At 35.6% G+C, this 23,189-nt stretch overlaps 1 protein-coding gene across 6 annotated transcripts in view; it reads right to left on the bottom strand.

Moving 5' to 3' along the window:
• Positions 1 to 23,189, bottom strand: part of ARAP2 (ArfGAP with RhoGAP domain, ankyrin repeat and PH domain 2) — a 117,193-nt gene that overhangs the window by 6,951 nt on the left and 87,053 nt on the right. For 5 of the 6 annotated variants that reach the window (XM_015625046.1, XM_033513537.1, XM_033513538.1 and 2 more), the window contains 7 exons: positions 21,431 to 21,505; positions 20,266 to 20,383; positions 15,723 to 15,851; positions 9,903 to 10,042; positions 5,245 to 5,327; positions 3,899 to 3,934; positions 3,364 to 3,427 (listed from right to left, as the gene is read on the bottom strand). In XM_015625046.1, the coding sequence (XP_015480532.1) occupies positions 3,364 to 3,427; positions 3,899 to 3,934; positions 5,245 to 5,327; positions 9,903 to 10,042; positions 15,723 to 15,851; positions 20,266 to 20,383; positions 21,431 to 21,505 (645 nt within the window). Of the gene's footprint in view, positions 1 to 3,363; positions 3,428 to 3,898; positions 3,935 to 5,239; positions 5,328 to 7,795; positions 7,950 to 9,902; positions 10,043 to 15,722; positions 15,852 to 20,265; positions 20,384 to 21,430; positions 21,506 to 23,189 lie in introns of those variants that run through there. The other variant, XR_004496898.1, reaches the window with a different exon arrangement.

Genomic DNA, 23,189 nt, shown 5'->3' with positions numbered 1-23,189 from the left:
AAACAATTCAGAAAAAATAATTGCTTAACCTATGATAACAACACGTTACCCAAAACACAACCTACAAATACGCAGATCTGTTTTTGACAGTAGTATTTTTTGCTTTATTTCAACTGAAACAGGTCAGTTTTGGGGAAAAATGTGAAGTTTCACTCTGAGGGAAAAACAAGACTGGGAAGAGAAGGGAAGTAAAAAACTATAAATTACTTACTGAACATTTCAAATTTGAGCACATGAGCTCACAGTCCTCAGGTAACGTTAATGAAAACCAGAAAGACAGATTTGAGGACAAGGTATTTCAAGACTATTTTACTGAAAAATCAACAACACGAGATTCTGTGAATCAAAGAGACTATCCAAGGCCTACAGCTAAATCAACACAACTTTGAAGGAAACTTGCAAGATAGGACTGCAAATTCATGAAGCAAGTCTCTTCAAGACTGTATTTAAAAAAGCAGTTGTGGAGCTATGATCATACTTGCAGATGGTCTGCAAGTAAAAACAGCATTACCATTAAAAAACCATCAGAATCAGTGACTATTGACTCATGATGGTTGACTAGAAATTGGAAGCCTTGGTTCTAAATTTAGAAGAAGAATTTTATAGACTCGTATCTTGATGGAGTAAAAATTCTCACGCATGGTCTGACCAGGGAGACGCTAAAGTCTGTGGTAAGAGTTCTCTCCAGTGACCATTAAGAACATTTTGTTCCAATGAAATGAGAAAGTATTATCTGAAAGAGCAGCTCTTGCCAACCAAAATCAGTTTATTGCAGATCAAGATACCACAAACAACCACAGTCCAGAAAGTGATGGAGAAACTTTAATCAGCTTCTGAAGAAAACTGTCTGCCTTAAATCCCAGCAAGCCTAAGGAAACCATCCCTGTCAGTTAAGCAGCCCGATTTCCCTTTTGTGCCTGTAACATTTCTTAAAATAGAACTCTGAGAAAATATATCAGAAATACTAGCAACATATTAGGCCACATAAAAAATGCATTTATTCATAGTTTTGAGCCCTCTGCTCAACTGCACCTCATGGTAGTATAATGTGTCCCCAGCTGACCAAAGGCAAGGAATCTGGAAGAGTACTATTGTGTCCTTCTTCATACCTATTAATTACTTCCAACTGTATGCTATGCATGGTCTTAAGAGATTTTGTACAGAATATTACAGAATTCAAGTATCATGCTTTTCAGGATGGTTGTGCATAGAACTTAAAGAAATACTGGTCCTACTTCAAACACTTACTATGTACCAGCTTGAAATGGAAGATTAATAACCTCTGGGTTAACTTCATTGCCTGTATCAAAGTATTCTTGTCACTAGGTTACAGCAGTACCAATATATATATATATATATATATATACTCTGCACTATTTATACTAGAGGAATAAATATTTTCAGACAACAGGAAAAAACCAACAATAGTACTACTATCTTAGTAATCTTAATTACTAATAAAGCTCTGCTCAAGCACTGAGAGCACAGTAATATTGGTTTATGTCCCTCTTAATTGTACAATCATTCAATGGCAATGTCTTAATACTTCAAGACCAATTTTACAGTATTTTTCAATTTCTAATCTAAGTTATTCCACTAGCAAACAAGATATGCTGCCTGCACTCTCTCTTATATGTGTGTTCAAAAGCAGTGACAAAATATACAATAAAAAAAATCAAGCTGACTTCCCTGAAGATGATCTCAACTTGAAAATTCTAACTAGAAATAACCTCAGTTGACATTTACAGTTTTCTGGTCCAGAAATGGGATAATGTGGTAACAATTGTCTGCTCCTGTATGATACAAGACTTTTTAGAGATCTTATAGCAAGCTTTACCAATATGAGGGACTGCATTCTTAAGGAGATTTTCTCTGTCATGAAGTAGCAGATTGCAGTAAGAACAACACACTAAATCGGCATCATTAGCACATCATTTCTCACGTCGCTTATAGACTGACAACTTTACTGACGTCCAGAATGCTGGTAAAAAATAATCAACAATTTCCACAAAAAATCAAGACAAACAAAAAAAAAACCCTTCAATGTAATACTGCTAATCCATTGCACTGTTCATTCATTGGAATAAAGTGTTAAAAATAATAGTATTAATTCATAGCAAGTTTTTTAATGTACATGATTTTTTTTTTCCTGTTAGAAAAAATTATCCTGGACATTGAGCAGTGGCTTACAGTTCTTTATCTATATTGTCAAAGGAGCATTCTACCTCTGCCTGAGCAGAATCCTAACAGACTGTCCTTCACTGTGATTTTATGTCAAAAGGACTTCAACAGTTACCAAGCTGGCATGAGTTACTTCTAAGTTTCGTATATCAATAACCTCTGAGCCTGTTTGCTGTGACACTGCTCATTTTATGCCCGTGAGATGTATGCCAGCTGTTTCCATAGAAACAACAACAGTCACTTCAGTTGAGGGAGCTGAATAAGACAAGAATTTGGAAGTCTTACTTTCAAGGCAGGCATTATACTTCTAGCACTATTATCTATGAAAGTCAGATTCTGTTTTAGAAAGCTTCTAAGAAGTCTGTATTTCAACAGTTGTGTGCTCAGCCTACTTTATGCAACAAAAAGCTCCCAGGTAATCATAAATCTAGCAATGTTTATTCATAGTGATATTCTGCAAAGCTCCTTGAACATCATGGGGAAAAAGAAAAATCTGACACATCTGATACAAAATCCTGCTGAAACCTTAAACTTTGTTCCAGGCTCCTGTCAGGCTGAGTTCTTCCCATCTCACTTCCACTTCTCCAATGCAAATCTTAAACTCCATTTCCAGAAATGTGTTATATATCACTCAAACATACCCTCCTTACAATCTCACAGCAAGCAGAGGAGTACTTAGTTTAGAATAAAGCCTACCCAACACAATGAATTTTTAGTGTTAACTAAGCTAATCTGGATACCAGAGAAATAAAGCCATATTGGCACAGCTCTTCAACAGGGCTAGTTCACACCACTGTGCTTTTAAACAAGACACTCTTCCTTCTTGACCACTTTAGGAGCACCCAAACTATAGAACAGAGAAATAGCACTTGGGTATTGTGGCACACAGACACACTCTTTAGTTCAATGGCCAGAATTTCATTCACAAGAGCTTTCTGCAAAGGAAGTAACTGTCCTTCTTTAAAAAGCTTCTCTACAACAGAGCAGGGTGGGGTGGGGAGATGATGCCAGAATCTAATGTACTTACTCTCACAGCACTCATAGTCTTCACGGACTAAGACACATCTTTTGGCATTTTTATTGCATTACATATTCCAGAAATTTTGGCATATATAACACAAACATATTTAATGGGATTTTCTTAACAGATGAATAAGTTACAGGTTTTGAACAGATTAGTACCTGTGCCATAAAAATGCTGATCATCCACTCCATCTGCACATCTTGTCCATCACAACATATATACCTAGAACACAATACATAATTAACATGAAAAACAATGGAGACTCCTGTTAAACATATTAAAGAATAAGTTTCCAAACTATTTCAAATAGTGCTTACATTCATTTATGCTCTCTATATTAACACTCCCAGAAAAAATAGGCATATATAAATACATCAAATTATCACTTCACCTACTTTGAAGACAATGCCTGTGTTTCATTTTAAGCATGCGCACAGGATTAAAATCTATCATCCTAACTTTATGACTATTGTTTGCTCTCTGGTCACAGAAGAAAGCCAGACACCTAAACCCAACAGATGAACCAAATATATCAATTAAGAAGGTTTCTTTACTTAAAAAACAAAAATAAAATTAAACACAAAAGCAAAATAATGCCCATTAGTTTTCAAACACTCTTATTTTGAAATTGAATATTTCAACAAATAAGTTAACAGTGAAGTTAAACTAAGTGTCCGTTTCATGTTTACCTACCACTGGTGTTTTTCAGAAAATACTGCAAGTCCCCAGCTGAAAGAAAGATGATTTTCAAAAATTAGTTCCATATTCCTCAAACTGCAGAGATTAATTACCTTTATATAGTCCTTTTAATTTGAAAAAAAATAAAATTAAGTTGCGAACTCTAAACGTGTACTGCAAATTCAGAATAAAGTGCTAGGTTTGAGGATGGATTTTGCTAATTTTCTCACAATTGATTCACAGTCAATGAACTTTCTGTTCTAGACAAAGGGTTATAGCAAAGGACTGCAGATGACACCTGACTACATGCCTCATTTTTGCTGTGGCTATGCTTTCTCATAGGTGCTGGAAATAAACTGAAGATACCCGGCATCACATGACTTTATAGGAATTTAATAATTGCTAGGGAAAAGAAAAGGAAGTGGGTGCACAATGAAGTTTCTGAGGCGAAACAAGCAGACACTTCTGGAGATCCAGAAGAGTAAGCTCTGCTTTTGAAAGTAGTATAAAAATAAACCTCAAGGTAAAAAAAGATCTGCAAAGACTCATTTACATAATCTTTTTACTCATACTTTGGACTAATCTCCTACTCATTCTGCACTTAAATTAAAAAAAAAAAAAAACTTTGCAAAAAAGCCACCAATGTTTTCTTTAACGTGGCTAAGCTTTGAAATTCACCAATCTTTTTGGGGTGTTTTGATTTGCCAACTGTAAAGGAAAAGTTCAAGCAGATCTGTTTAAAGGCTACAGCCAACCTAGACTCCCTCTGGGATAAGATCCTATGTGCATTGTCTCAGTATCTCAAAGCTTTGACCGAACAAGAACTGGAAACATCTGAGAAAAACAGGTGTCATTTTTCACTGCTCTTTTTCTGAGAAATAGTTACTGATGTTTGTAAAGGGCACTGTAGTCTTCAGCTAACAGAAACATCAAAATAACAAAGATCCTGAAAAAGGAAAATCCTCTGCTGAGCAACAGGAACTGCCAGTAAGGGCCATGACTAGCTGGTTTTTTCTTCTCTCTTTTTACCTGGTGCCAGGCAAGTGTGTCCACCAATGACATGTAGGACATATACCACAAAACAAAGCGAGCTAGGAGCGGCCACATCCAGAAGAGATAATAAATGCACTTTAGATTACGAAAAGCCAATCAATAAAGTAATTTCCTAGCACAGATTAGTTAACATGGAACATGAAAACAGATATAGGAACAGAACAAATAATATTACATGGGTTAATTTAATTCAGCTTACTGCTGTAGACTTCTTGACTCTTCCTTGTTCCACAATGTTCTATGCTACGCTTTACTGATGATACTACAACACTTTTTAACATAGTGTTTATTCTCTTTTCTATTCTTACTTTGTTGGTGGCTTCATTTTCCTTTTCACTCCAAGATAAAGCTTCAGAGAATTGACAGGCAACACTTTTTCAGGTTTGCTAGCCTGCAAATAAAGTAAAATTCTAATTATTGTATCAGGAATGTGCCCGAGAGAAAATGCCACATAACTGATTTCACAGTTCAGTTTCTTTCCTGGAGTGCAGCCCCATTTTCTAGCAGCTCATTAAAATATTTTGTCTCTTTCTTTTCCATTAAAAAAGTGTACCAATCACTGTTACAGGAAGCTGACTGATTAAGAACTTAAGTTTCACATGAAATCACAAAACTGTAACATAATTACAATCATTAACATGTAGTGCTATATATGAATACAAACTCTTGAAGAGAGACAAGACAAGAAGATGGGAAATGGCATCGCCCTCTGTTAAATAACCTCTCCTATGCAATGGTGAGGATCTTCTTGAGATCAGAGTTTGGGTTGGAAGGGGAAAGATCATCTAGTTCGAACCCCCCTGCCATGAACAGGAACATCTTTCACTAGACCAGGTTGCTCGGAGCCCCATCCAGCCTGGCCTTGAACACTTCCAGTGATAGGGTAACCACAGTTTTTCTGGGCAACCTGTTCCAGTGCCGCACCACCCTCACAGTGAAGATTTTTTCCTAATATCCAATCTAAACTATTCTTAGTTTGAAGGCATTCCCTGTTGTCCTGTTGCATTACACTTATCTAAAACATCCCTTTCTATCTTTCTTCTAGGCTCCTTTCAGGTACTAGAACGCCACAAACTGGTCTCTTTTCCAGGCTGAAAAACCTGGAGGCTGAACAAACCCAGTTCTCTCAGCCTGCCTTCATAGAAAATAAGGTTCTCCACCCCTCCAATCGACCCGTCAGCCTCCCTTGGACTCACTCCAGCAGGTCCCTGCCCTTCCTGTGCTGGGACCCCAGAGCTGATGCAGCCCTGCAGGTGGGGTCTCAGCAGAGCAGAGCAGAGGGACAGAATCCCCTCCCTGGCCCTGCTGCCCACGCTGCTCTGGATGCAGCCCAGGACACGTTTGGCTCTCTGTGCTGGGAGTTCCCATGGCTGGGTCACATCCAACTTCTCAGCCAGCACCACTCTGAGTCCTTCTTGGCAGGGCTGTCCTTGACCTGCTTATCCCCCAGCCTGTGTTGATATAATGAGCTGACCCAAACAAGGTGCAACACCTTGTACTTAATCTTGTTAAACCTTCTCAGATTCCCTAGAGCTTACTTCTCATGCTTGTCCAGGCCCTTCTGGATGGCATCCTGTCCCCCATGTGTACCAACCACACCCCCCTATTGGTCTTAATCTGCAAATCTGCTGAAGATGCACTCACCCCTTTTTTAATGACACAGGTCATTAATGAATACATTAAGTAGCACCAGTCCCAGTAAGGAATTCTGAGGGACACCACACATCACTGATGTCCATTGGGACTCTGAGCCATTGAACACTACCCTCTGGATGTGACCATCCAACCACTTTCTTATCCATCTAACTGTACACTCATCAATTCCATCCCTCTCCAATTTAGAGAAAAGAATATTGTGAGGGACTGTGTCAAAGGCCTTATGTAATTTCAGATAAATGGCACCTGCAACTCTTCCTCTGTCCACTGACATAGTCAACTCATCATAAAAAGCCACTAGGTTGGTCAGGCAGGACTTGCCCTTGGTGAAGCTGTGCTGACTGACTCAAACCCACAATCCATGGTTTAGTTTCATCCATTAGGCCACTGGGGCCGCTAAATCAGAATGAAAAAAAAAAAAAAGCAAATGATGTCTTCGAACAACCCAGAAGTCGCTGGATAACATATCCTGACTCTTATGGGACAGGGGATAGGGAGGGCAGGGCTTTGTTCTTCCTGGTATCTTCAGAAAGGGCAGTTCAATAAGACAGAAGAAATCCACCTAGTTTCTGGAGAACACCAGTATTAGGACTTTCAGAGGAACATATACAGGATAAAGAAATGGGACAATAGGGATCTCATTAAATTTAACAATGATAGATCCAAACTCCTGCACAGGTGAAGGAAAATCCCCTTCAGTGACAGAGAGTGTGAGGCAGGTCTGCTGATAGGGACCTGAGCATGCTGGTAGGTGCCAAGGTGAGCATTAACCAGCAGAGTATCCTAAAAGCAAAGCTAGTCTCATTTTCCTGAGTTAGCAGAAGCACTGTGAGTAGGTGAAGAGTGATTCTCCTCCTTTCTTCATTACATATCTGATTGTTATCTTTAGGGTCCTTGAGAGAAAAGAAGAGCCAGTCATCTGGAGAGGGTTCAGCAGGAGCCCACCAAGCCATCTGGGGGATGGAGAACTTGCTCTGGAGGAGAGGCTGACCTAACAGCAGCCTCCCAGCACCTACAGGGAAGTTAGGAAGCAGACCAAGTGAGGCTTTTTATGTTGTGAGAAGACTACATCTAAGGACAGACAAACTTTCCCCCATGAGGACAGTCAGGCACAGCAACAGGCTGCCCAGAAAGGTTGTGCAATCTGTCCTCAGGGTTTTCGAAGACTTTAACTGATTAAAGCCATGAACAACATGTCCTGACCTCAGCAGCTATCCCTGCTGTGCACAGGAAGTTGGACAAGGATCTCCTGAGGTTCCTTGCTTGCTCCTTCTTGAACAAACTACCTTTAGTCAATCTACAGCAGACATACACTCACAGTAGGTATGAGAACTGAATGTGACTGGAAGATGAAGTGCTGAAAGGAAACAATAAATGCACACTATTACAGAGAAAAACCAATATTTAACACAACACAAAAGCATTCCTTTTGTACTTTTAGGTCAAGTGTTTTAGCTTTCAATTTAGAAAAAAATACACCAAAGAACAAATCTTATAGTCCCAGTACACAAAGCTACTCCCTAATGTTTACTGTCCCTGGATTCTCAATTTCCCATTCTGCAGCTTTCAATTTCTAACACTCCAGTGTGGGGAAAAATAGACACTTAAGAGAACTTAAGAAAATAACAAAACACACAACAGTTTTATGGCTGGTATTCCTGTGTAACTTCCTGCTCAAAAGAAGGGTACTGTCAGGATGAAAAAATACCCCTGCAGAACATACTATTAAGTTAAACAACTGCATACTTCTCACAATAATGCACCTTAAGGGAGCCATTTCTCTGTCTGTGAACTTATCTCTTAGCAAAAGAACATTACAGAGGTAAATTATTTCACTCAATTAGCACAATATACTAATTTAGCATACAGTATTCATGGAAACTTTCAATGTTTTTGATAATTGCTCTTGAACAAGAGAAACACTGAACAGAATGTATCTCCACCTGCATATACAAAGTTAATTTGCTGTTAATGAGAATTTATAAATTAATTAGTACATGTGGTCTTATTAACTACAATTTTCCATCTGCAATGTCATGCTTTCCTACTATTCATTTCTAAATATGACTAAAATTAAACCAAGATTATTCATGATAGATTAATATCTCTCAAAAGAAAGTAAAAAAATCCTCATATACTATTTGATCAAAATGGTATTGCCATTTGCATTATAAAAAAACAAAGTAAAGCCATTGAAAAATAAGTGTTCAAAGCACCTACTGAGTTGGGGAATTCAATGTTTTATAAATTAGAATGGATTAAAAAGGAGATTATAAAGTGGTATAACAATCCTGTCATAAATTCTTTCCAAGATACTAATTAAGGTTTTTATGGGCATATTAATTTATTCTCACATATGTGCCAATCTGAGTTTTAGCACTAAATTATAAGACACTATTTTTGACATTCTGAGGTCACTCTAATTAAGATTGTATTCACAACTTCATAAGAAGACACAGTACATTAGCTTACATGAGCAAGGGATACATCTTAAAAAATCTACTTTAGGAAGGTCAGAAATACACATCTGCATTTTCTGGATGGGAAAAAAACAGCAGTCAGCAAAAATAAAAGCACTTGAAACTTCTTTTTTTTTTTTTTTTAACCTGAAATTATTGGTACTATAATGAAAACACAGTTCATGATTGATATTTTTTGGCTTTATACTTAAATACAAGCTGCATACACTCAAACCCACTGTTTTAAGAAAACTGCCATGAAATATTTAAAATTGAACCCTTTCTGCTATTAATCATGACTAAATTCACTTCTATGCAATTCTGAGGTATATCTAACGTAATTATCGGTACTAGTTTTAGAGGGTTGAGAATACATCTGAAAATTGTTGTTGGGAAGCAGGGAAATATTGTCCTGGTGTATTGAGAGTTATTGTTTCCTATAATCTCTTCAATCATGAGTTGTGTGTCTGTAAGAACTCTGTTGCTTGAACTTTTAAGGGCTTTGTGTGAAATACCAAGAAAAGAATGGCATGCACTCATTTCAGTTCCATATTACTTCTGCTGCAGCTCTCTACAGCAGGTTTTCAAATAATTTAGTGTCAGCGCAAAGCACCCAAATATTGTTCTATGTTTAATTTTTAAAGCTTACAGAAATGTGCAACTACAATAGCTAATTAACAAACATACTCAAACTCCTTCTACTAATGCAACTGTGAAACAGCAGAAGTTCTGTATGTCAACCCCAGATTCTAGAAGTTGCCATTTAATAGAAATGTTATCTGTTGGCCTTCCTTTTTCAGGCAAAAAAGAAAGCTTAATGCAAAGCTTGTTGGAGAGTTTGTCTGCTGTACCTTCATATCCTTATAAAGAAGCAAGTTGCCTTCCCGTAACACAAAGTAACGGTCTTGAAATTTGTTTCCAGACAGTAGTTTTGATGGCTCTTCCTTGTACTTCAGATTGCCTGCTTTCACACTACCTTTCTCATTTTTTTCTAGAAAAAAAGGCATTTTGTTAGAAGTTTTTACAACAGTGGAAGCTCCTAGCTTTTAAGTATTATTAAGTATTATTACATATCAAAACCTAAAATTATATTGGTAAAATTGATTAATTATTATGCTATATATAAAAAAATAATTATATTAGTTATATACGTATAAACACACACACATATGTATACACTATATATTACATTTCAATAAATTTTGAGTATTAATGTATTCTATATTAATAAGGAGGTTATTCTCACATATACATGTCATTAGTGTTTCAATTATTGGTGGGAAAAAAGTCTTCTCTGTTTCACTTCTATGATAACATGCAAAGAATCTACCAACAAACTTTAATTCAAAGAATGTTTTCATGTAATGAAATGCATGTAATGTGCAGTTATACCCAAGAGTATGACATGGATACTTTTAATCTGTGTGCTTAAGTGAAGCAAAACATTCCAATAAAGATCTGATTTTATCATGAGTCTGTCTGGATTTTTCTGTCTGTGTTAAAATACACATGAACTCACATATATTTCATTTTCATAAAACTCAAAAAAAATACCACCTCCCACACAAAACTCAAACAGTAACTTTGAAGTCAGCTTTATAAAGCATTTAACTTTGTACTGAGAAAGTTTTGATTTGAAATAGAAAAATACCAGAGCTATCAAAGGCTTTCAGTGTTAAAGATCAGATTTCTCAGTGCAGTCTCAGCAATTTAAAATCCTAAATAAAATCATGCAAAGAAGTATTACTGGTACATATAAACTACTGCACCATCACTTCAAATTATTTTTAGGTTTCCTATTCTGCTCAATATATTTAAAATAAAAACTAATAAAAAAAAATAAAATAAAAAATATATTTTTTCACTACTTTATCAGCTTTTCCTAGTAAGTACCCTTCCCCAGCAAAAACTTCTGAACACTAATTACAGTCATTGCCATGCTGCCACAACTCAGGCATATAAACTGAAACTCAAACTAAAATGGCACTTTCATAGTTAAACTAAGGAAGGACAAAGGAAAAGACAATAATTCCTACTGTCTTTGTGACAGAACACAGAATTCAGCAGAATTCTGAAGTATTCTTTTCGCCCTGAGGTAAATAGTGCTGGAAGCAGACTGTGGCTATAAGAAGAGAGCAGGTAGGCAGATGTAGCCTTCTCCTCCATTCTACTGAATACCATTTTACCTTGAATAGGAAGCCAGATTAATAGGGCTAATAATTCCTTTATCCCCAGACACTACTACTTATGCCGTATGTTTGCTTTCACCACCTATTATTTTTAGCTAAGTGTAGGTACTTCCTGTAAATCATTCATTTATTTAGGAAATACTGAACCAACTTTTTCAGGAGTCACAGAATGACACCACTAGCTTTTATACCATATTAGTTTCAGGATAAGAAATAAAACTGTGATGTAAAAGTGGTGCATTGAAATATGGTGTAATGAAAATCTCATCCTTACCCAAGCACTCAATCGGTTTTTATCATTAAAGCTCCACTTAGACTGAGCATCCAACATCAAAACTCTATTATTAGGAAGCAGCACATGATAAAATATAAAAAAATAAGAATCTAAATCTAGAATCAATATATTTCAACAATTAAAATCAGAAATTACTTAGAAGTCCTCAGTTATAAGTGCAAATATGCATGCACAGTCAAAAAAAATTGATGTAATCTCTTTTTGCTTATAATAATATTTATTTCATGTTCAGAACAGAATATGAATCCTTATCCACACAATTATAAGCACTTTTTTCTTTTTTTTTTTTCATTTTTTAAAAAACTATACAAAATGAAGTAGCAGAGTACTTAATGAGAGTAGCAGGATACTTCCACATCTGTACCAAGGTAGAAGATTTTAAATTTCTGCACACAGCTTGCAACACGACAAAAACTCATTCTAAACTTCACAGCACTCCTATGGCAGCGAATCTGTCAAACACTTGATACTTACAAAGATACAAGAATAGCCTGAAGTAGGAAAAAAATAATTCTCTAAACTGATGATATTCCATATACTTTAGAAGCTAGCATCTCATTAAGCAAACATAAAACAATAAGATGTGTCCTAATCAGAACATATTTTTCAGACACAAACTTTTCAAAACATGCTAAACTTGCTCAAACTTTGCAACTAGGAAGTAAGTACACTTAATCCATGCAGGATTGATCCACCTATGGTTTAGAAGCTTGCATTTCAAAGAATATCTCTGAATAACAGCTCCTGTTCTCAGAAATCAATACTTACCACTTAAATTATACAACACTGTACTGGAAAAATTTCAAGGACCTATATACACAGACCTTAAAGTAAACTTTAACAAATAAATAATATTTGGTTTTCTAAAAAATACAACTTTAATATGAGATTTTTTTTAGGTAACAAGAAGAAAAGGGGTCTTGAAATAGAATTAAGCTGTCCTGAGTATCCCTTATACCAAAATACAGTGCACATATTGCCCTACTGAATAGCACTTGAAAGAGTGCTCCTACAAGTATGAAAAGCTATGGAATAAATTGTCAGGAACAAGTAGCTGAAGAGCTGGAATAAAGTAGAAAATTCACCATAAATTTGCTGAAACGTATCAATACAAATAAACTCTTTTTCCTTGAAAAGGAAAGTTGGTTTCTATACAAGAGAAAACACACATCTAGACCTCAGTACAAGGTTTGGACTATAGAATCACAGAATGATCTGAGTTGGAAGAGACCCACCAGAATTATAAAGTCCAACTCCTGGGTGAATGCCCCACACAGGGATTAAAAACCCACAACACTGGTGTTATTAGCACCCTGCTCTAAACAACTGAGCTCAGATGCAGAACGAGAAAATACTTTAAAATGGACAAGATGAGAATAAGTCTAAAAATTAGGAATATATTACGTACAAAGAACATGGGAAAAGTTGCACTGACAGAGAAGACTGTGCTAAATTGCCAAAATTAAATGAGGCTGAAAGAGCTGTTCCTTAGGCTCACTATTGAAACAACATTATTACAAACAACAATATACACTCAGGAAGAAAAAGGAGAAAAGTTATGAGAATGAAAATCTCTCAGGTAATATTAACAGAAAAAAAATTTCAGGAATATAATAGTCTTTAGGATTATTACATAAATCAGGGAACCAAGGAATACCCATGACATTAAATTATAAACATCATATGATCACAGTCCTATTAATTTTACTGGAAAGCAGGAGGACATGCATTCACCCAGTTGCCCATTTGTATGGGCTGAATCCACTCCTAAAAAACAAACTTCAAACCATAGCGGTTGGACATCTGGCCTCAGCCCTATTTTTTAGTGACAAGGAGTTACCCACATGTAGAGGGTAAAAGACAGAATTGATTGGTCTCCTGTTCTTCCTTCAAGCTTGCAGTTATTTCTCATGTACTTTGAGATGGAGAGCCTCACCATAACCATAAGTGCCTTGTAGCCCAGACACCGGGAACATCCCTTCCCCAATGACTTCGCTCTGTGTATTTTCTCATTCTGACACTATGTAGTGATGGATTCACAAGATTACTCTGCCATGTGGAGTTTTCAGACATCAGCACTATAAGTTTGAAATATGGTAGAAATTTTCCTTTTCAAACCACTGAGAAAACCAATATAATTTATTTGATAAGGTTTTAATTATTTTAAACATAAAAAGCATCAATAAACAGTCAAAAGACAGTGTTTCTATACCAAGATCAAACTGAATGGAACTGATGCAAAAAATTACTGTGATAGGCTGGGAGAAAAAATGGATGCAAAATCTAGGAGACAGGAAGGAGTACAAATAGCAGCAGATCTCTCCTTCATTGCATTTTGTAAACTGACAGTAGTCTAATCCTTATGTGTTTCTTAGAGCAGTGATTCACACAATCCTTATGACCCATTCCCTTTTCTGATTGTATCTCAACACACTCCTAGTGAGGTGATGGGAGTTCATATATCAAGCTTTTAATGAAGTAGGCCATTTCTCTCCATTCATGATCTGCTATCACACATTTATTGACAGTGAAACCTAACCATAAAAGTCATGAACAGCACACTTGTTCAGGTTCGTTCACATTTGTGAAATATGCATTTACAGAAATAAAGCATGGTGGAAGAAGGCCATTACTTTCCGAAGAGTTAAGTACAATAGTGTAAATTTTACTTCTTGAAGTCATGACGAGATATACAGAATGGAAAGATTAACATTTTGATGTATGAGAAAGAGAAAAAAGGACAGATATACTTGAATGTGTCATTAGATAAAATAAGATGAACATTAAACCAGGCATCAGGTGTTACTATCACACATTATACACTGATAGCACACAGGATTCCAACTGCTTGAAAACAGGATATAATTTCTGAACTCCTAAATTCCCACTTCGCACAAAGCAGATAAAACATATTATATAGGAGACTTAAAGCCAGGTATTATGTGGAGGACAAAAAAAATATCAACTGGGGCAATGTGTAAACCATATATTTTGACTATACACTTGATCTCTATTTTAAGTGTCAGCTCCCTTTTAAAGACATACTCTCCAAATTATTCAGTTGCTTGAGTATGTAATTCAAATGAGTATGTCACCTGGGATACAGCAACCCTGGGCATACAGACAGCCTGGGGAATGAGAGACTGGAAAGCAGTGGCACAGTAAGGGAGCTGGGGTTCTGGTCCATGACAAGCTGAACAGGAGTCAGCAGTGCCCTGGCAGCCAGGAGGGCCAAGCGTGTCCTGGGGGGCACCAGGCCCAGCATGGCCAGCCAGGCAAGGGAGGGGATTGTCCTGCTCTGCCCTGAGCTGGGGCAGCCTCATCTTGAATATTGTGTGCAGCTTTGGGTGCCACAGTGTAAGAAGGATCTAAAGCTGTTAGAGAGTGTCCTAAGGAGAGCAACAAAGATGGTGAAGGGCCTTGAGGGGAAGCCGTCAAGTGTAAGGAGTGGCTGAGGTCACTTGGTTTGTTCAGCTTGGAGGAGACTGAAGGGAGACCTCATTGCAGTCAAAAACTTCCTTGTGAGGGGAGTCAGAGGGGCAAACATTGATCTTTTCTTTGAGGTGACCAGTGTCAGGATAACAGTATGGTCTGAAGCTGTATAAGGGAAGTTTAGGCTGGATATCAGGAAAGCTTCCCCCAGAGGGTGGTTGGGCACTGGAACATCTCCCCAGGGCAGAGGTCATAGCACCAGCCTGAGAGTTCAAGAAGCAACTCTCTCAGGCACATGGCATTGTCCAGTGTAAGGCAAGGAGCTGGACTTCGATGATCCTTCTGGGTCCCTTCCAACTCCTCAGAATATTCTGTAATGGATTCTGTGAAATTGGCTTCGTAATTTGGAGGCATCAAATTAGATAACAGAAATTTCTATTAGTATACCATAGCTATATAAATATACTTAAACAATATGTCTTAGATAAGAGCAGTTTCAAGCTTCACAGAGTGTGAACTGACTGCAGAATTTCTGTACACTTTCATATTTCAATGGGAGAGCTTATAGTTTGTAGAAACAAACATCCATAATCTCTGTTTTTATAGGGAGTCACCACAACCCTCTGTAAATCTGTAATTTTTATGAAGTAGCAGTAATTTAGTTGTTCTGGGACACTTTGTTCCACTGTAAATAATTGCTACCTTTGTTTTTCCATATAAAATAACTAAGTAAAAAAAAAAATAAAATTACATACCACTGTAGAGATTCACCATGTCTGCTGTTAGAAATCTCTTTATTATTAGATATGCAGTGCCAGGCTCTGGTAGTGAACTCCAGTGAAGAACTTGTTCTAGTACATTCTCTGTATAATGCAGAGGACGTTCTGAAAAATGCCAAAGAAACAACACACAAAAAACTAGAATTAAAACAAAAGAGAAAACCCAACAATTTTGGAGGCCCTGAGAAGTTACATTTGCCTGTACACAACAAGGTCTCATTGACTTTGAGCTATAGAAGAAAAATATTGCTTTCAAAATAAGACAATTAGGCACTTCATTGACAGTACCTTTGCTGGCAGTGCTTGCACAGGTAATAAATATAAAATTAAACAACCAGTAGCCAAATTTTCAGTGACTCTTTCACACTGTTTTCACATTAAATACAAAAGCTAGGACCTATTACAGGGCATGCTTAATATGATCAAACAGAACAGAGGTCTTCAGCTATACTGTGCCTTATTGACCTATGCTCAATACAAAAATGAAACATCATAGCTACCAATTCTCTGCAATCAAAGAACCAAAGAATTTGGAGTGATCACAGTGAAAAAAAATGCCTCCAACTGGTATGGATTATACTGTGTGTTATTGATCAAAGCAGACTGAAACAGACTCCTGGTTTCATTAGATTCTTTTTACTAGAGAGAAAAAACATATGGTCTTACTAGGTCTTCTCCCTGTTGCTGTGGTTAGGGAATATCCAAACTTCCACCTGTGTATTTCAATCTTGTACAAAAAGTGCAGGAAGATTAAACTGCCACTGAAGGCATGACTAGACTGTATGTGTGCCCTCCAAATCTTCAGATGCTCAAACAAAGTTTTTGATAGACATCATCCATCCTATAAGAGGAACTCTGAGACCTAGCACAGAATTGAAAAATTGCAGTGATAAGAAAGCCCAGCCAGTATTCCATACAAACCACATTTCACCTACCAAATGAAAGCAGAAAAGATCTTGCAAATAGTCCCTAAATCTGCATTACCAGATCCAGCAGTAATCTGGGTGTCACATGAACAGCACAGCCTGACACAACACTGATGTGAGTGGGGGAAGACACATCCCTGAAGGCTTTCACCTGCTCAGCAGCAAGCACCTGCTGTAATTCATGAACACACAAAAGCCTTAACAATGGCTTTGTGGATTCAAGTGTCATTTTATCTCCAATGAGAGATTTTTCCAAAATATCCTAGTTCCCATCTGCATACCAATTTATGGGGGTCAGGCCTTGAGAAGAGCTGGGTATGGCTCCTGAAAAGCTGCACCTCTGTGACACTGTCATGTTGGGTCACACAGTCTAGCCACGCCCCTTGAGTACTGAAGGGCAAAGTATGCAGCCACAATCTCATTTTTCATTCCTGCTATGGTAGATGAATATGAAATGTCAACAGCTGCTTTGGGACGCTCCAGCACTACGGGCTAGCAGAATGTATTTTCTAGAACACCTGAACACTATAGCCTCAGAAAGCAGCAGCCACAAATAATGCACTTAAGCGACAGAAAAAAACACCCTATTTCAGGATACAAAACTACCTATGCTACCTGTAGAGCTGTGATACTACCTATCAAAAGGTTTCATTATTCAGACATAACACCAAAGCAGCCTAACAAGAATACCATTTTGTAGATAGCAGCTCAACCCCTACTTTATTCACACCACTTCTTCTGGCCCTTTTGTTTTAAATGGTTGAACTCCTAAATTTTGGGGGAACTGTGGATGCTGATGTGATAAAACTTAAACAATTGATGCCTTTGTACAAGAGAGAAAATCCACTTTAAGGAGAAGAACTTTACAAATCAAAGGCAGGAGACTGGTAAATCACCACATCTTCCTAGAACACCAGCACTCCCACGGTAAACACCTACTGTTTTATTTATAGTTACATTTAAGACCATCTGTCATCATGGATTACATGGTACATAAATCATCATGCTGAAAACCATTAGCTCTTTTACGGGTAACACACCTCATTTACAAACTATCCATCAATCACATATTATTAAAAATATATATATAAACCCCCTATTTTGTAAAAGCATATGGTATTAAATATTCAACATTAGGTTTGATAAAATCATCAATTATTGCAACTTTTATACATGCAAATAATTTAGCTGATTTTTTAATATTGCAATTCTAGTATTTTGAACAGCAAGCAGTCAACACATGCATTCAATTACCCTTTCCTTCACTTAGGTCATCCTATGCTAGTAAATATCCTAAACCAGTCATTTTCACCTTAAACATTAACTATTAGCAGAATATTACTTTCTAGAAAATGTGATTCTAATTTTCTTGCTTTCTTAGGGGTTGTTTTTCTGACAGTGCATATTAAAAAGTAAAATAAAAACCTAAGAAGTAAAAAAATTCAGGGTTGAGTGTAACAAGCAGAATACCACCAGACATATGTAGCAGACTGCAGCAGGAAAAAAAGCAGAAAATTAATTTTTATCAGAAAGACACTGTGATCACTGATGTACATTTGAAACAAATGTGCAAATGTTTTTCTGCCATTATGTGTCAGCATCTCAATTAATTTGCAAATGCCTCAGATGGTGTTTGTCAAATGACACTAGTAAAATCAACTTGCAGTAGTGAAGACTCAAGTAGTCTTTTAGCTCTTCAGTGTCACATTTGGACCAAAGACATTATAGAACTAATTTTCTCTGTGTTCCCACCCTCTACAAACCTGTTAGGTTCAGCCATAGGATCACAGAAGTCTACCTGAGTGTCTCCTTACTACATTATTTTTATTTTGAAAGTAATTCATTTGTTCTGATGCACTGACTCTTCCAGAAAGGGATCAATGAAGAAGACATTTCATCAAGGCAGTCTCTCTTGACAGAAGTCAGGTGATGAACTAGGACTTAATTCAGTTTGGTTTTTTATTGGTAGTTCTGGATTTAAAACACTGGTGTGCAATTTTGACTTTGTGTTGGAAACTCTTCTTTCAGTAGGATGCACTCTAATATCTTGCCCATATTTATGGTGTTATGTTATTGTGTTAGGGCCTCTGGTGTCTCACTCTTAGCTTTATTTTGTCCTCTACAGTCATTAGCTCAGACATTTCAATGCCCCACTAAAATATTAGTTGTTGCACCTAAATACCTCAAGAAGTTGTTGTGGGGTCTATCTGTTTATTTACTTTTATGTTCTCTTGCCTATATCTGGTTTACTTTTCATGCTCCTGTAAGCATCATATATCAACTTTAAGAAAATAAAATTCAATTTTTTTTCCATTACTCAGTCTAAAGAAATATGATTTGTACTGCACTTGTAGGAATTATCAGGACTCTTCCAAAGATAACAGATGCTAGCACTCTTTGTCAGTTGTCACCCACATCTATGAATCTGCAAAGGAACTCTGTATTACAATTCTATACAGCATCACCAACTCTAAGATGTGAAGAAGACTCAGGATAATTTATTTTGAGTTGAAAGGTTTCCATTCTAGTTTTTTATATTGCCAGGCTCAAGACTGAGTGCATAAGTAATATTAGTAAAATTGAAGGAATTATTGTAAGCACATCTTAAAATTAAGTACAACAAAACTAATAAAAATTATTAGACCAACGTTTAGTAATCTTATTTTGTCCACTTTCTTATTTTGTTCTTGACTTGAAAATAGGTATCTTCACTATAGAAATAAATAAGTCCACACTCCTCCTTTGTAACATGAGAATAGTTAAGAGCAGCAGCTTACTAGGAAATGGAAATAGATGTTGCATATTTATGTCCCCATATATTTTTTAAAAAATTCTTAAGATTACCTTAGGGAATATTCATCAAAATATGTTTTAATTAAAAAAAAAAACCTACTACTTTATTTTAAGTATCTCTAAAAATACAATTCTCCAGCACTTTAAACATGCCCCAGCATATATAAAGTATTCACAATGTTAAAACCTCCTTACCATTCATGAATATTGTCGCCATGTGACATTTGCTTTTGTTGGCAGCAGAACCATATTTCAAACAAATTTTTCAAGATTCTGCTAGATACACCGTAATGCCACTTGCCAGAAATACACATTAAAGTGTGTAAAGAATTACATGCTTTATGCCTTTTTTCACCTATGTACATTAAATATTTGAATAAACCAAATACAAAAGATCCTAAGCCTAACATGTATTTTCTCATTTAATTTTTTGAAAAGCATTATTGTTTATAAAATCAAGTGCTGACATTCTTACGAAAATAGGATTTTCTTCTAAGACTTATTGGTAAGACCTACTTTTCCATAGCTGATGATTAATGAACTGCAAAACAGTGTAATATAAAGAAGATCTTCTCAGCTCCTAATTTATAAGCAGTTTACAACAATTCATCACATCATACCTCGCAAAGTGAGGAAAGAAATCATTCAGGTGCCATAACAACCAAATGTAAAACATTGACATGAAGGCTATTTCTTTCCTTGTTTCCATAAAGCCTTTAAAGCTTTTGATGCCATTAAAAGTATTGAAAAATTAAAATAATAAAAGCTGATTGACATGCATAAATTTAAGTGTCACTAACCTAATTCTCCATTTTCAAGTACTTCAAAAGCAGCCCAGATATCATCTTTGTTGGGAATAATGTTTTTGATTCCCAAAACATCATTAGTTAATTCTTCTGCTTCCATCAAAGGTGATACCTGTAATACAAATTGAGTCAGTTTATAATACATTTCAATTACTGATTTCTGATATATTTTTTCAGTCTTCCTCCCTGCAATTGCCCTAAGGAAAAATCAAAAAAACCCAAAAAAACCTGAAAAACCCCACAAACAAAAACAAACAAACAAAAGCAGCAAATATATGAGCTGGAAACCCATAACATATCTATCAGATTCCAGCAGGCTTTCCTTATTTTGTTCCATGAGATTGAAGTTACATTTGTAAGATTGTGGTTAACTTGCTAGCATGAAATTCTTTTTCTGTAACCCAGAAAAATCTGGAAAAAGGAAAAGCTTTGATATACTTTCTTGGGTGTGGGAAGATAAATATTAGAGAAGCACCATTTTTTTGTATCTTAGCGATGCATATTCCCATTTCATTCCTATTTTAAAAAGCATGTCTTATGTGCACATGTCTATCTATGTATACCACATACCCCATATATGTACAAACAAAATTGTTTTAGAGTCATGTGCTGAAGAGAACAAAAAGGAAACAAAACCAGAGAGTTCTAATGAAAAATAACAGAACACTACTACTGGAGATGCAGGTGTTTAAATACACTATTAAACAGAAAGCTCAAAAATCTCCACAATAGTAACAAGCTTGGGTTTCTTAACATTCAAAGAAAGAAGAAAGCCACAGACAAAAAGAAAAGAGGAATGTTATTTTACTGGCTTGAGCTATCAAATAAAATCAACATTCATTGTTAATGCTTGTGTTGCACATGTAGAGTTGGGAGAATTTATACTGCTGAATACTACAGTAAAACTAAAGCAGGATATCTCAGCTTTAAAACTGTATCATTTTTCTTAAACTTTTTCTTAAAAATGTGTAAATAATCACTCTTTACATAATTCAGGCAACATTGAAAATTCTAAAACAAAATATTTAAAAGAATTAGTGATAAACATAAATTCATACTTTCATTGTGTTCTTATATAAAACCATATATTTAAAATAAATCTGATACATGTCAAGAAAAAGATCTTCATAAAATCACTGTATCATTTTTATACACTAACCCTGATTATAATACTACAGTCTGGCTCCTTTCTTTCCACAAAAACTTCAATAAGTAAATCTCCAGCCTGGGAAACCTAAAAAGAAAAAATTAAAGAAAAAAAATTGTTAAAAAATTAACCTTTTAAATAAGGAAAGTACAATTATTTAACTAGTGTAAGGAAAAAAATACCAATTCACAGATTCAGGAGAAAAATCCAAACCCTGAGTAAATCCAACAGAATAATATCAAACAAAATTAACATTCATTTACAAATATACATTCAAAAGCAGAAAAACTAGGCAATGTGGCATAAGTGGAAATTTTGAATTTACATTTAAGATTAAGCCTAAGACATGAGTATATCTTAGTATCTTAAACCGCCAGAACTCTAACTCTGATTTGGAGGTTAGTCAGGCTCACTTCAGAATCAAAACAGATAAACAGAATTGAAAAGAACGAAAATTTACTGTAAACAAAAATGATTTAGTTAGAAGTGAGATGAAAAATTAGATATAAAAGACTATTTCAGCCACATAGCTATATGCACATATTAAGAAAATAAAAATTCATTACTACAAATACTGTATTTATGATTCTTAATCACAATGAAAACTTGTCATTACCTAATTATGGAATGAATTAAAACAAATTCTTTTGATATCAACCTCTGTTAAATACAGCTCTTCAAATTTGTTGGAGAGAAGGTTAGATTTCACACACAATGCTTATGTGGAATAATCAGATAAAGCAAATTTATGACATATATAATAGTTTCATATACACAATACTAACAAATGTTATTTAAGAATGTCTAACAACATAAAACTCAGAAAGAAATTAGAAAGATGATAAATCAAACGTTCGATGATCATGAGGAAAATTATGATTTATGAGAAGGGATGTAATATTTTCCATTGTAACTAGGTTTCCTCATCTATGGCAATAAAATTATCTTCAAGGATGAGAAACCACTGTATTTTTCTAAAGTTAAAAATGTCTCACATTTTGCCTACTCTAATTCTCTTTTAGTATAGTCATAAGCATCTTCAAAAGATTGCAATTCATCTCAATCCACTACCATAAAATATTTCCTAAAAAATAAGTGAATATCAGAGCATAGGAAGAAAAATAAAGGCAGAAACAGGGACCCATCAGAAGTGTACCATTGTATTAATTGGCAAATATAAAGAACTAATAATCAAATTAACACTAAGATAACAATTTGTGTCTTCATTTTCGAGAATGGTATTGATAGTGATGCCACTTATTTATGCATTACTACAAACAGAGAAAAAGATTAAGAAAAGTATATAGAAACATATATATATATATATACACACATATATATAAGCAGTTGAGCTTTGGGATACATTTTGACCAATTTACAGAAGCTACGATTACATTTCTATAGAAAAATAACTGGCAGAGCTGAATTTTAAAGAACATTAACATTCTGAAAAACAGCAACTTTTAAGTTAGTTTAGCCTTTGAGAATAGAAAATTAATGGAAACATTTGTGAGAAAAAACATTACAAAGCTACTTTGAAGAAAGCTGCTTAATTATAGTGGCACAGACTCAAAAAAGCTCATTTAGTTATAAAATTTGCTTTTCAGATGATATTACAGAAAAAGGTTGGAAATAAGAATGAAGCTGACACATGATTTCCACTGGGCTCATATAAACAACCGTATGGAGAGAAAATGTGATGTAAATTACTGCAACAGCTGGCATAAGTATATGGTGGTCAGAAAATGAAAAGCGACTAATGAAGTGCCAC

The sequence above is a fragment of the Parus major genome, chromosome 4 (assembly GCF_001522545.3).
Source record: "Parus major isolate Abel chromosome 4, Parus_major1.1, whole genome shotgun sequence".
Taxonomy (NCBI): Eukaryota; Metazoa; Chordata; class Aves; order Passeriformes; family Paridae; genus Parus; species Parus major.
The sequence above is the reverse complement of the archived record's forward strand: the minus strand, read 5'-3'. Positions and strand labels throughout refer to the sequence as shown.